At 43.1% G+C, this 15693-nt stretch overlaps 1 protein-coding gene across 2 annotated transcripts in view; it reads left to right on the forward strand.

The window, feature by feature from the left end:
• LOC129813200 (forkhead box protein N3-like) overlaps nucleotides 1-15693 on the forward strand; it is a 228440-nt gene that overhangs the window by 71858 nt on the left and 140889 nt on the right. Inside the window, exons 1-2 of one of the 2 annotated variants that reach the window (XM_055865469.1) lie at nucleotides 449-694; nucleotides 8987-9627. In XM_055865469.1, coding sequence (XP_055721444.1) covers nucleotides 9007-9627 — 621 coding nt within the window. In that variant the 5' untranslated portion in view covers nucleotides 449-694; nucleotides 8987-9006. Of the gene's footprint in view, nucleotides 1-448; nucleotides 695-8986; nucleotides 9628-15693 lie in introns of those variants that run through there. The other variant, XM_055865470.1, reaches the window with a different exon arrangement.

The following is a 15693-nucleotide window of genomic DNA, read 5'->3' on the forward strand; positions in this document are numbered from 1 at the left end:
GGATGAATGGGGGAAATGCCACTATTTATTAGCCTACTGTTAAAAACTCTGACTTAATTTAAGTCAGTTTTAGACTGATTGAAAGTGCTAGGGTTAGGGTAATTACTGATGTATAGTTATATGAGGTGTTTTCTGTGGCAAAAAAAAACTACTGAAAGGTTCCATCTCCGTTTGCAAAAAAATAGTTCATTAAAATGATCTATGGCATGACAGCGGTCACTCCAGTTACACGGTCTCCGCATCCACTTCAAACCAAAACAAATGTTGATGTCTTTGGACAGCTGCTATTTGGGCCCTGAAACACACCCGAGTTTATTATGTTTAACTCTTTACTTTTGGGCTCAACACCACCACCACGCTATCTATGTGTGTGTGTCAGCCACCAGCTTTGGGCCGAGGTCATGTGCACTTCTCATTTGCTGACGAGAGAGTCCGTTTTCCCCTCCTCTCTCACATTCGCTCTCTCTCTCTCTCACACAAGAGCTCAAATAACCGGAGTCCTGGCAATGCGCAGATGTGGACTATGATTTATGACCGCACTTGGTTCGCTTTCCCCGGGCTTTCTCTCTATAAACCTCGGTGTTTAATTAGGGCTGAGGAATAAAATGGAATATTTTAATGGAATTAACGCAGGAGCGGTTACTCCAAACACGTCTTCTATTTGTACGTCCTGATTCAAAGGCTAGATCGTCAGGTAAGGAGAGCAAACAGAGTTCGGGAATCCTCGTCGGAATTTCTGACATTCGTTCGTATCTGACATTCGAGTAGATGAGTTAACCTTTTACTGATCAATTGGCTATATATCCATATTGCTTTGATTGTGCTTGAAGCCTTGCAATGTGACATACCAATCACAGTCGTAGGCTACATTTGACAAAATGCCAAAAATCGAATATACTTTTATTTAAAAACGAATATGATTTTAGATGTACTATTTACAGTCTATTAATATATGGTTGGCTATGCTATAAAGTGGTAATATGTATAGGTTAGGTTGCAGACATTAGCCGAGGCTAAAGGCTACATAGCTTATCGTTTTCCCAAAGTTTTTGTTCATCTTCTGTTATTTTGTGACGTTATAGGCTACTGTTCGGAACGGTGCATCTGTTATTCATGCACGGGGGCGCAGTAGTCTATAGGCTCGGCTACCACGGTCGGCATTTTACTTTTAACTTAGGATATATGTAGTCAAAAGTTTACATTCATAGTTGAATGCATGCAGCAGCATAGTCCTGGTAATATAGCCTTGCTTACACGAAGATAAGAATTGAATGGACTGGCAAAATATTTTATTCTGTGAGCTTGTCATGTCTGGCTACTGTTTGTCTTTCCCACAGTTTCCTACATACTGTATCTACAATCAGCCGCCTATTATACTGTAATACTGAACTAGCACGATGGAACGATGAAGCAGAGTCCTGCTTTTAGATGGATAAAATACATACCTGTAATTGCTGTGAACTAAACTATCACGTCAATGATCAGGGGCTTCCGAGTGGCGCAGCGGTCTAAGGCTAGAGGTGTCACTTCTTTTAATTTACCTAGGCAAATCAGTTGATAAGAACAAATTCTTATTTACAATGACAGCCTACCTCGGCCCAATTGTGCTCTGCCCTATGGGACTCCGAATCACGGCCGGGTGTGATGCAGCCTGGATTCAAACCAGACACTGCAGTGACACTTCTTGCACGGAGATGCAGTGTCTTAGACCACTGCGGGACTCAGGAGCTCACTACAGCCCCTGGTTTGATTCCAGGCTGTATCACAACAAGCCGTGATTGGGAGTCTCATAGGGCGGTGCACAATTGGCCCAGTGTCATCCAGGTTAGGGTTTGGCCGGGGTAGGCTGTCATTGTAAATAACAAGTTGTTCTTAACTGACTAAAGGTTAAATAAAGGTTCAATATAGACAGGAGTTGATGGACTCACCTTTGCGCATGGTCCTATTGGCAGTTTAGTAGAAAGGTGTTTTACAATTCCATGTTTATTGGAGAGTCTTTGGGAAAGGGTTCCAGCAGGTATGTGATAGACTGACAGGTTGCCCCTTTCCTGCAGTCAAATGACCTCGTGGCCTCATGGGTGGAATGTTATTCATATTTTTCATGATTTCATAATGGATCCACTTTTTTTTTAGGCTGAAATTCCAGTGTTTCAATGCCAAATGGTTTTGTTATATTTCAGTCTTCTGTGATGTAGATAAAGTGTAATTTTGGAATGCAAACTCAAAATGGGAATATATTTCAACTCTACATCTGACATGGTACAGGTGCCTTATTTTTTTTTAAAGCCCATAACCATGTGTGTGAGGCTTATACCTTTGTTTCAAAGTAGATTTGTTTAAGACTACCAAGAAACACTCTGTGTTTCCCTGATTTAGCCCACTACAGTAAAAGGGCAGGCAACAACACAAAGGTCTAGCAGCCCAAAGGTATTGAGTTGAAATCTCATCATGGACAATTTTAGCTAATTAGTAACTTTTCAGCTGCTTACTACTTTTTAGCTACATTGCAATTACTTAGCATGTTAGCTAACCCTAACCGTTTTTGCTAATTTTTCCCCCTAACCTTAACCCTTTAACCTAACTTCTAAACTTAACCCTAACCCCTAGCCTAGCTAACAATAGTCAGCTAGCTAAAGTTAGCCACCAATTTACTTTTTGTAAATTCGTACCATATTGTACTTTTCGCAAATTTGTAACATATTGTACGTTTTGCAAATTCATAACATATAATTATATTTATTGAGCTATTTTGGGATTGTTCCACTCAACTTGCAATAGGCTATGGCTCCAATCTGTGAGAATGCTACTTGAAGAATGCCATTGAAATTGTAGTGTAGCCTAGTGTATGCCTAGCCTATCAGTTTATCTCATTGGACATTGTCCTCCAGAAAAGAATCAACATTTCCTCTTAGCCTAATAACTAGTTCAACACAGCAAGTGCACGTTGTGGTGGGGTGCAACATTCTTTAAAAATAAAGTAAAATGATGTCCTCCCGAGTGGCGCAGCGGTCTAAGGCACTGCATTGCTGTTTTTGAGGTGTCACTAAAACCTCGGGTTTCGATCCCAGGCTGTGTCACAGCCGGCTGTGACCGGGAGACCCATGAGGGTGTGCGCAGTTGTCCGGGTTAGGGGAGGGTTTGGCCGGCCAGGAATTCCTTGTCCCATCACACTCTAGTGACTCCTTGTGGCAGGCCAGGCACCTGCGAGCTGATCTCATTGCCAGCTGGATGGTGTTTCCTCCGACACATTGGTGTGGCAGGCTTCTGGGTTAAGCAAACAGTGTGTCAAGAAGCAGTGCAAATTGGCCGGGTCGTGTTTCGGGGGATGCATGGCTCTCAACCTTCGTTGAATCCATACAGGAGTTGCAGCTATGGGACAAGACTGTTACTTCCAATTGGGGCGAAAAAAGTGTCAAAGTCAAATAAATGTCAAGTGGAAACGTTATGGGTTTCAACCATAGCCCAGCCGGATCACGCTTGAGTACATCTCTCATATACTTTTGGGAACCTGCTTGTGCCCATTTTTAATTAAAGGGAGCACGGGGTCCAATCTGGATGTTGCGTGTTTACCATGGCGTGTAACTGTAAAACCGGTCTGGGTTTCATCCGCCTCCACTGGAGCATTAATAGTTTTAGAACGGGGGAGTGAGTGTGTTTTTCAGAGACTGCTTTGTTAAAACAAATCCCCTGATAATGGCGGATTAAACCATATAAACATGATTGTTACCTCAATTAGATACGCAGGGGTGAGAGTGAGAGAGAGAGACAGGGAGGGAGACAGGGAGGGAGACAGGGAGGGAGACAGGGAGACAGGGAGGGAGGGAGGGAGGGAGGGAGAGAGGGAGAGAGGGAGAGAGGGAGAGAGGGAGAGAGGGAGAGAGGGAGAGAGGGAGAGAGAGAGAGAGAGAGAGAGAGAGAGAGAGAGAGAATAAGAAATAAGTAGACAACAGCCTGGTTATCTGATGGTTAGGGCTACAACGGCCTGGTTATCTGATGGTTACGGCTACAACGGTCTGGTTATCTGATGGTTAGGGCTACAGCGGCCTGGTTATCTGATGGTTACGGCTACAACGGCCTGGTTATCTGATGGTTAGGGCTACAGCGGCCTGGTTATGTGATGGTTAGGGCTACAACGGCCTGGTTATGTGATGGTTAGTGCTACAACGGTCTGGTTATGTGATGGTTAGGGCTACAACGGCCTGGTTATGTGAAGGTTAGGGCTACAACGGCCTGGTTATCTGAAGGTTAGGGCTACAACGGCCTGGTTATGTGATGGTTAGGGCTACAGCGGCCTGGTTATCTGATGGTTACGGCTACAACGGTCTGGTTATCTGATGGTTAGGGCTACAACGGTCTGGTTATCTGATGGTTAGGGCTACAACGGTCTGGTTATGTGATGGTTAGGGCTACAACGGTCTGGTTATGTGATGGTTAGGGCTACAACGGCCTGGTTATGTGATGGTTAGGGCTACAACGGCCTGGTTATGTGATGGTTAGGGCTACAACGGCCTGGTTATGTGATGGTTAGGGCTACAACGGTCTGGTTATGTGAAGGTTAGGGCTACAACGGCCTGGTTATGTGAAGGTTAGGGCTACAACGGCCTGGTTATCTGATGGTTAGGGCTACAACGGCCTGGTTATCTGATGGTTAGGGCTACAACGGTCTGGTTATGTGAAGGTTAGGGCTACAACGGCCTGGTTATCTGATGGTTAGGGCTACAACGGCCTGGTTATCTGATGGTTAGGGCTACAACGGTCTGGTTATGTGAAGGTTAGGGCTACAACGGTCTGGTTATGTGAAGGTTAGGGCTACAACGGTCTGGTTATGTGATGGTTAGGGCTACAACGGTCTGGTTATGTGATGGTTAGGGCTACAGCGGTCTGGTTATGTGATGGTTAGGGCTACAACGGTCTGGTTATGTGAAGGTTAGGGCTACAACGGCCTGGTTATCTGATGGTTAGGGCTACAACGGCCTGGTTATGTGAAGGTTAGGGCTACAACGGCCTGGTTATGTGAAGGTTAGGGCTACAACGGCCTGGTTATGTGAAGGTTAGGGCTACAACGGCCTGGTTATTTGAAGGTTAGGGCTACAACGGTCTGGTTATCTGATGGTTAGGGCTACAGCGGTCTGGTTATTTCATCGAGTCAGATGGCTTATTCATCACAAAACCATTTGATATTGCCAATTATTTGAATGATTATTTCATTGGTGAAGTGGGCAACTTAGGCAGGAAATGTCAACAACAAACAGCAAGCCATCATACTCATGCATTAAAAAACAAATATTAAAAGAAAAGTATTGTAAGTTAGAAGTTAGTGTGGGAGAGGTGGGAAAGTGATTGTTATCGATCAATAATGACAAACCTCCTGGCATTGACAACTTAGATGGAAAGCTACTGAGGATGGTAGCTGACTCTATAGCCACTCATATCTATCATATATTTAATCTGAGTTTAGAGGAAAGTGTTTGTCCTCAGGCATGGAGGGAATCCAAAGTCTTTCCGTGACCCAAGAATGGTAAAGCGGCCTTTACTGGTTCTAACAACCGACCTATCAGCTTGCTGCCAGCGCTTAGCACTGTTGTAAAAAAGTGTTTCACCAAATACAATGCTACTGTATTTCTCTATAAACAAATTAATAACATACTTTATTTATTTAGTATTGTATTAGGATCATCAACTACTCTTCCTAGGCTCCAAACAGAAAACAAAACACAACAATTGAAATACATAACACTACATAAAACAATACATAATACAATGCAAAATACAATACAAAATATATAAAAATGTCTGTGTCTCTTCACAGTCCCCGTCATACCATAAGGTGTTATTTTACCCGTTTTTAAAATCTGATTGTATTGCTAGTTTGATTTACCTGGGGTGGCAGAGAGTTCCATTTAGTCATGGCTCTATTTAATTCTTTAGAGTGTAAGATGTTGGAGGGGGGAGGGGTGTTAAGCTGACACATGGAATTGTTTTAAGATGCTCATACTATGGATCATTTAGCTTTTTTATTTAGAATAGATTTGTGCCTTTACTACTAAAGCCCATAGAAATGCATTGAAAAACATATACACAATGGCAAAAAGGACATTCAAAAAATGTAAGAAACAAGGTTTGGAAGTGTCTGTCCTAGTATATCTCCTCCTGTCTAGGAGATATAATATATATTTCCTGAGGTTTCTTTTACATCTTATTTTTTTTACAAATATTTAACCCCTTTTTTTGGGGAGGCACAAAACTAACTTCATACTTCCATTCATTTTTTAAAACCCGTACCACTTACCTTCAGGCAAGTCCCTGAAACCTGTGGGGGCCATAGAGTAAAATGGAACAACATCGTATTCGTGGGAATCTCCCCTTTTCACAGTGGTGTCCCATTAGTTTTGTAGGTCAAACCGACGTTTATGTGAGAAGACTGACTTTCGGGATGTCTCATGGTCTGACAAACACCGCTCTACCTCTGCCATCGTTCAATGCAGATGTGAAAATGCGATTCACCATGTGAAAACACCGGTGAATGGATTCAATGCAAAACAAGATCTCTCGTTTAGACTGACTGATTTTGATGGGGATGTTTTTGTGATGTAACTTAGATTGACGCACCGGTGCGTCAATCGAACTCTAGGGTGTTAATACTGTGCATTTGAAAAATAATGGAGAGCCACACACTCTCGGAGCTCAGATGCAATAATTCAATAACCATCGTTTCGACAGACAAGCTGTCTTCATCAGAGGGGTATGATGACAAACACTGCGGGTCACTAGTTTATATAGTGTCAAAGGACACACAAAGATATCTGTAATCATGGCTGGGTGTGGCCTGATATCATTGGTTAATCTTCAGATATAAAAATAACATACCAAAAACATGGATAGCATACGATCATAGATACAATTTGGCTGCATAGGCCTACAAACATTTACAATAACAAAATCACAATAATCACAAGAATGGCTTCAGATGGCCTTTCAACGATAACTTGTCGAGGTCACCCCCTCTCCTAGGGAGGGTGACATGTTCGATGCCGATATAACGTAGGGATGAAATCGAGTGGTTTGCTTCTAAAAAGTGGGCCGTAACTGGGTAAGTCAAGTTTTTGCACCTAATGGTGACACGATGCTACGATGTTACGAAGATTCGTACTTTTCATTCGCTTTTTGTTTTACCCACATACATTTTACCACATGGACAAGTTATAAGATAAATAACTACCTTAGTGGAGCACTTGATAACACCTTTGATTGCGATCTGTTTCCCTGTTTGGGGGTGTTTGAAGGCTCTACATTTATAAGTGCCATTGCATTGACCACAACCATTACACTTGTAGTTTCCATGCAGTAGGGGCGCAAATAGACGTTGTGCAGGGATATCTTGGGGTGGTAAATCAGAGTTATTACATTATTGCATCTGAGCTCCTAGAGTGTGCGGCTCTCCTTTATTTTCAAGTTTTCTACTCCGCTAGCCAGCACCTCGCCTAAATAGGTGTGCGTTTCTTTCGCCTCTAGATTAATACTGAGTGTCCGAACTGTGTGCCAACTGCTTGAACAGACAGTTCAGTACCTTTAAACAAACATTACCTCGCACAAAGACCAATAGTGATGCAGAAAATCTCTCGTCAACTTTGAGCCAGGAGAGATTGACATGCACGCAACTGACATTCACCCTCTGTGTACGTCTAACTGCAATACTGCTCCTCCGTTCTGGACCTACTGCAATTTTCCTTTGTCTTTCTTTGCCTCACATGACTACACAACTGGGCAGTAGTCCAGGTGTGACAGAACTAGGGCCTGTAGGACCTGCCTGGTTGATTTAGATCTCAAGAAAGCAGAGCATCACCTAATCATGGAGAGACCTCTTCCAATTTTAGCAACCATTGATTCTATACAGTATGTTTTGACCATGACAGCTTGCTATCCAGCGTAACACCCAGCAATTTAGCCTCATCTTGCTCAGTCGCCACATTATTCAGTAACAGATCTAGATGAGGTTTAGGGTTGAGTGAGTGATTTGTTCCAAAAACAATGCTTTTATTTTTTGTATTTATTTTTTAGCACCAGCCTTGTTTGTTACCCATTCTAAAACAGACTGGACTTTTATGTTAAGGGTGTCAGTTATTTATTTTACTGTCGTAGCTGATGTATATCGTTGAGTCGTCAGCATACATAGACATGCAGGCTTTATTCAAGGTCAGTGGAAGGTCATAAGTGAACAGCTCCCACAATCTTCTTATTATCAATTTCTTTCAGCCAATCATTAGTCATTTGTGTCACTGCCGAGCATGTACTGTGCCCCCTTCCGTATCAGCATGCTGAAAGTCTGTTGTTGATTTGTTTTCTGTAAAATGACATTGTATTTGGTCAAACACGATTTTTCTCAAAGTTTGCCATGCACCGGTAACGGCCTGATTGGTCGGCGGTTTGAACCATTAAAGGGTGCAGCGGAATGACCAGAGTTCACTTTTTTTGCGTGTGTGTCCATGTATGCTGATGATTTAACCCTATATGTGCCAGACACCACAGCTATTGAAGAAAGAGTTGCAGTCAGTTTTATAATCGATGGCCAATAATAAACTAGTCCCGAACACCCTGAATAGCACTGTATGAAGTATTTGAGTGGGAGTGTGTGTGTATGTGTGTGTGTGTGCGGGGTGAAAAGTAGCAGACTGTTGCCCTCTAGGAGTTCTTCACCAGCTCTCTCTGTCTCTGTCTCTGTCTGTCTCTCTCTCTGTCTCTGTCTCTGTCTCTGTCTCTGTCTCTCTCTCTCTCTCTCTCTCTCTCTCTCTCTCTCTCTCTCTCTCTCTCTCTCTCTCTGTCTCTCTGTCTCTCTGTCTCTCTGTCTCTCTGTCTCTCTGTCTCTCTGTCTCTCTGTCTCTCTGTCTCTCTCTCTCTCTCTCTCTCTCTCTCTCTCTCTCTCTCTCTCTCTGTCTGTCACTATTGACTAACTGTCTAACACTAACCCCCCTCTCTATCTGACTTCCAGGAGTCTAGGTGGTGGTGTCCATGGGTCCCGTGATGCCCCCCAGTAAGAAGCCTGAGGCGTCTGGCATCAGCGTGGCCAGCGCCAGCCTCTCCCACCTCTACCAGGCCAGCTCGCTGCAGGAGGCAGAGGAACTCAACCTGGCCTTCCCCGCCCCCTTGGCCCTCCCCTTGGCACCCCTCACCGGCGGGGCCGCCAAGCCTGAGAAAAGCACCTCCACCCCAGGTATGGAGGACGAGGAGTTGACCAACCTCAACTGGCTCCATGAGAGCAAGAACCTGCTCAACAGCTTCGGAGACCCCGTCCTGCGCAGCGTCAGCCCCGTGGGTGGCGAAGGGGGTGTGGCCGGTAACCGCGGCGATGGGGACCACGACAACATGCTGCCATCGCCGATAGCGGGCGGGGACCTGCCGTACGACGCCGATCGGAACCCCAGCTGTAAACCGCCCTATTCCTTCAGCTGCCTGATCTTCATGGCCATTGAGGACGCTCCGTCCAAGAAGCTGCCAGTGAAGGACATTTACAACTGGATCCTAGAACACTTCCCCTACTTCGCTAACGCTCCCACGGGCTGGAAGAACTCTGTCAGGCACAACCTGTCCCTCAATAAGTGCTTCAAGAAGGTTGACAAGGACAGGAGCCAGGTAAGAAGGAGGAGGAGAAATAGGAGGAGCGCATTCACAGACGGACATACTGAACACATTCACATGATTTACACACACACAGACAAACACTCGCGTAGTAAAGTACAGAAAGGGCTCTATTTCCAGATGGCGTTAAGGCGGCGCTAGTGTCAAACGCCCTACTGCCAGGGTCAGTAATTGACCTGTCTTATATCAGCTCGCTGGCGCGCAGATGGAAAGGGTGGAAATGTTTGAGGTGTGTCCTTTATACCATGGTTCAAAAGTGCTGATTTCAGGCAACGCTGATTAGGATATTTAAGACCAACCCAAAGCTGGTTTTAGCAGTAACGCAGTAGGTTATGTCATGAAATCTGACAGCAGAAACACAGCCTATCCAGCTGTGATGCACACTGCCAATATGCGCATGAAACAAGAATAGCATGGTGTGTTTTTGGTGCTTGTATACTTCGTATTTAGAAACATAAAAAACTAATTTGGATGATGATTATCTGGTGATTATCTATCTGGGCAGGGCACCTTCAGGGTGATTATCTATCTGGGCAGGGCACCTTCAGGGTGATTATCTATCTGGGCAGGGCACCTTCAGGGTGATTATCTATCTGGGCAGGGCACCTTCAGGGTGATTATCTATCTGGGCAGGGCACCTTCAGGGTGATTATCTATCTGGGCAGGGCACCTTCAGGGTGATTATCTATCTGGGCAGGGCACCTTCAGGGTGATTATCTATCTGGGCAGGGCACCTTCAGGGTGATTATCTATCTGGGCAGGGCACCTTCAGGGTGATTATCTATCTGGGCAGGGCACCTTCAGGGTGATTATCTATCTGGGCAGGGCACCTTCAGGGTAATTATCTATCTGGGCAGGGCACCTTCAGGGTGATTATCTATCTGGGCAGGGCACCTTCAGGGTGATTATCTATCTGGGCAGGGCACCTTCAGGGTGATTATCTATCTGGGCACGGCACCTTCAGGGTGATTATCTATCTGGGCAGGGCACCTTCAGGGTGATTATCTATCTGGGCAGGGCACCTTCAGGGTGATTATCTATCTGGGCAGGGCACCTTCAGGGTGATTATCTATCTGGGCAGGGCACCTTCAGGGTGATTATCTATCTGGGCAGGGCACCTTCAGGGTGATTATCTATCTGGGCACGGCACCTTCAGGGTGATTATCTATCTGGGCAGGGCACCTTCAGGGTGATTATCTATTTGGGCAGGGCACCTTCAGGGTGATTATCTATCTGGGCAGGGCACCTTCAGGGTGATTATCAACTGGGCACGGCACCTTCAGGGTGATTATCTATCTGGGCAGGGCACCTTCAGGGTGATTATCAACTGGGCACGGCACCTTCAGGGTGATTATCTATCTGGGCACGGCACCTTCAGGGTGATTATCTATCTGGGCAGGGCACCTTCAGGGTGATTATCTATCTGGGCAGGGCACCTTCAGGGTGATTATCAACTGGGCACGGCACCAGGAGAAGAAGACCAGGCTCTACTGTCGGTAAAAGGGGCAACGGTGGATTTGATCTAAAATGGGTTATAACTCCAGTTCTGTTTGTGATATTAAGATTCTAACAACAACAGTGTGTTTTATAGACGTATTTAGGAAACGTCAAGGACGAAGGGGGGCATGACTTTAAAAATTGTAAAATGGTGGAGTAATACAAAAACTACATTCATTAACCATCCAAATGACTGCCTTAGTGGTTCTAGTGTTAACCCTTTACAAAACCCTAACCCTTGACTTTTCCTTTTCCTAATCCCATTGACTCCGGATCCAAAGGTTGTGTGTTCAATCCCAGTTGTGGAAGCTTGTTTTTTAACCCTACCTATTTAACCAATGAATGCCTAAGTGTAATATTTGAACCCTATCCCAAACCTTAACCCTTAACTTTGAAATGTAGTGTTTGGAGACACAGAACGATGCTGAGCAGGAGTAAACCCAGGATGTCAAAAACACTTCCAAATGTGACGTTTGGAGACACAGAACGATGCTGAGCAGGAGTAAACCCAGGATGTCAAAAACACTTCCAAATGTGACGTTTGGAGCAACTTCGAAATGTGACGTTTGGAGAAAGATCTTGTTGGTGATATGCCTAGTTTTAATTGTCTTTTGTGTTTTGTTTGAGTTGTAAATTCCTGCACTGCAGCCTATCCATTAATGAATAATTGGGCAGGTGTGGTTTTCTGATAACTGTTTGATAAATTAATTGCTTATCACTTGTAGAAAGTAAAGTCCCATCTGTTTGTGTTTGTGTGTATGATTGACTGTAAGCAGCACATGGCTCTGTAGCAGATCAGACCGGTGATATGCCTCACACAGCCACAGAGAGCCAGATAGTGTGCTTGGAGATTCCCTGGATGTTATCACAGAGAACTTTGCGGTGACACTTGGCGCCTCCTTTTCCGATTCCCTTCGCCTCTTCTTTTCTTTTTAAAAACCAACATGACTGAGTTATCACCAAGCATGTTTGAAATGATAATCTACAGTTTTAAGATTAACAGTCTGTGGTGTTTCAAAACGGCTAATTACGATTTCCCTCATTTTGTAAAATCCCAATTAATGGCAGATGATAGACAGTCATCATTTGGCAGCTGGCATTATCTGTTTTTATGAAGACAGACCTCTGACAGACCACATTGAGTACCACAGTATGAGCTTGACATGGTTCCAAAGAAAAATCTGTCTCAATGAAAACAAAGAAAACATTCTGTATGATGCAATCCTGCTCCGTGTGTGTGTGCTTTGTGCGTTCATGTGTGTGTGTGTGTGTGTGTGTGTGTGTGAACAATCACTGACAAATTAGATTAATATACTTTAGGGAAGTCTCTGATTTGCTTATGCTAATACAGATATTTACTGTGGGGCCATAATCACCAGTCACTGATTTGAACTGGTTTAATAGATTTACTTTAGTACATTACCAGCGTGTGTGTGTGTGTGTGTGTAGTGTCGCTCGGGAGAGTGTGAGAGTTAGAACGAGTTAGCGTTGAGGTTGAATAGAGTTTCACACAGGTCGATGTGTATGTGTGTTTGTGTGTGAACTGTTTCAAGTTTTTATTCGCCACGTGTACAAGATACAACAGATGTAAAACAGTACAGTGACATTGTAACCTTGAGAGCTCTTTCCAACAATACAATGAGAATAATAAGTTATAAATTAGAATAAAAAATAAAAGTACGAATAGAATCCACACAAGAACTATGATAAGAGTTAAAGAAACACACGAATGCAAGTATCTACAGGTTAGTGTCAGTACCTTAATCAATGTGAAGTGGTACTGGAGTGATTGAGGCGGGTTTATACATAAAAAGTGACTGGTAGTCGGATAAAATCTAATCAAACTGTATTTGTCACAACAGGTGACAGTGTTACAGTGTTACAGGTTCACCTTACAGTGAAATGCTTACTTACAAGCCCTTGCTTTAAAGAACTTTTTTCAATTTTCTCCTAATATGACAAACCCAAATCTATGTGCTTGTAGCTCAGGACCTGAAGCAAGGATATGCATTTTCTTGATACTATTAAAAAGGAAACACTTTGAAGTTTGTGGAAATGTGAAATTAATGTAGGAGAATGTAACACATTAGATCTGGTAAAAGATAATACAAACCAAGAAACATGCGTTTTCAATTTTTTTTCCCATCATCTTTGAAATGCAAGAGAAAGGCCATAACATGTTATTGCAGTTTAGGCGCAATTTCGATTTTGGCCACTAGAAGGCATGAGTTTGTGCAAAGTTTCAGCTTGATCCAGTGAAGCATTGCAATCCTGGATCAATATGTTGTATCAAGTCTGCCCAAATGTGCCAAATTGGTCAATTGATACATTTAGGTACATAGCTATAAAGAACATACAAAAATGATATGGTAATACAACATTTCAGTTTACACACTCCCAGGAAGGTCATACATGATGGATCATTAGCTTATACACTAACTTTTACACATCTAGATGGCCGGGCGGGGTGGGTGTGGAGCCAGAGACAGCAGGGGTTCCTTTCAATATAAAAATGTATTTTATTAAACAAAACTATACTCCATTTTATCTCTGGGACGCTCAGGATGACAAATCAGAGCAAGATTACTGAATGTAAGTACATTATTTACCTTCAGAAGTTAATGTAACAAACCAGTTGCTGTGATATGTTTTTTGTTGTTGTGCACTCTCCTCAAACAACAGCATGCTCTTTTTTCACTGTAATAGCTACTGTAAATTGGACAGTGCAGTTAGATTAACAAGAATTTAAGCGTCCTGCCCATATAAGACATTTCTGTGTCCTGGAAAGTTTGCTGTTACTTACAACTGTCATGCTAATCACATTAGCGCACGTTAGCTCAACCGTCCCGGTATAGGGACATTAATGCCGTAGTTCTGTAATTGTTTTAAAGTCTCCATTGGTCTCATGGTGAAATCTTTAAGTGGTTTCCTTCCTCTCATGCGGTTTCCTTCCTCTGGGTGTATTGATACATCATCCAAAGAGTAATTAATAACTTCACCATGCTCAAAGGGATACTCAACGTCTGTTTTTTGTTTTTACCCGTCTACCAATAGGTGCCCTTCTTCGCAGGGCATTGGAAAACCTCCCTGGTCTTTGTGGCTGAATCTGTGTTTGAAATTCACTGCTCGACTGAGGGACCCTACAGATAATTGTATGTGTGGGTTACGGAGATGAGGTAGTCATTCAAAAATCATGTTAAACACTATTATTGCACTATTATTGAGTCCATGCAACTTATTATGTGACTTGTTAAGCACAATTTTACTCCTGAGCTGTGTTTGAATACCAATACTAATGCTTAATGAGTATATACTACATAATATATACTATTAGTTCATTTTAGTACACTGTAAACAAACGGTATCCTTTCAATTGAGTGTACTAGTGCTTTGCCTGTCTACCGGAAGTTGGTGCTGTTGCTATGCAACCTCTTGCTAGCTTGTTAGCATAACAAATTACTAGCTAGACATTTTATGACTTCGGGTGTGGTCTTGAATTTAATCTGGAGTGCCAGAGTGCGCTCTGGGCATTCATAAATTCAGAGCATTATCAGATTGTCAGTTTGTAAATTCACAGCGTTTCGCTCTGGGAGCGTTCAGAGTGCACACTGGACACTCTGGCCGAGGATTAGGGTTTATTCGAGCGTTCTGACCTTACAACTGCAGTAAAGCACCCAAGCTAACTGGCTAACTTGCTAGCTACTTCCAGACACAAATGAGAGAACACCTCACTCTGACCATTTTACTCCTCATAGCAGAGCTTGTTAGGCAGTTTTCATGTTATCCAGAGTGTTGGTGACTCTAACTCCTGCTGGCAACTATTGAATTACGCTTTTTGCCGACGTTTACTGACACCGGCGATATTCAACGGGTGTTGAGCGTTCGTAAATTCATCAGTTATTCTGCGCTCTGTTAGACTCAGACGAGAGTGCCCTGAAATCAGAATAAATAGCCAAAGCGAATTTACGAAAGCACTCGAATGTCCATTGAGAACGTACATCGATTATACCACTTTGCTAAGAATGACGGGAATAATCAAGTCAATAAACATTGGGTAGTTAGTTAGATAGCATAAAGTAAATATACTGGCAAGTTTGATGTACTAGTAGCCAACTAACGTTCGGTAGCTAGCTCACATACTGGTACATAATGCTGTAATGATATTCTATGTGGATCATAAGGATAGCGTAGCTAACAAATTGTCAGCCAACATAACATGTAAGGTAACTTACATTAAATTATTACATTGCTCAACATTTTCTTAACATTTGTCATAATTTGTTAAAGCAATGAATTTGTATCCGCTCTCGTCTGACTTTTTGCTGCCATTTTCTTCATATCTGAAAACAATATAAAGCCACGCCCATTTTCCGAAGAATTGCATTATGGGCCCTAAAAGCACGGAAATAGTGTCACTGTTTGTATATTTCGTATTTTGGCGAACGTAGTACGACATCCAGGAACTTTTGGCATACTAACTATATCCATACAATGACCAATAAGCAAACTATATTCTCAATTAACGTCACAAATAGTACGGTTAGTGCAGTTAGGTTGAGTATT

This window comes from Salvelinus fontinalis, chromosome 16 (assembly GCF_029448725.1).
Source record: "Salvelinus fontinalis isolate EN_2023a chromosome 16, ASM2944872v1, whole genome shotgun sequence".
Taxonomy (NCBI): domain Eukaryota; kingdom Metazoa; phylum Chordata; class Actinopteri; order Salmoniformes; family Salmonidae; genus Salvelinus; species Salvelinus fontinalis.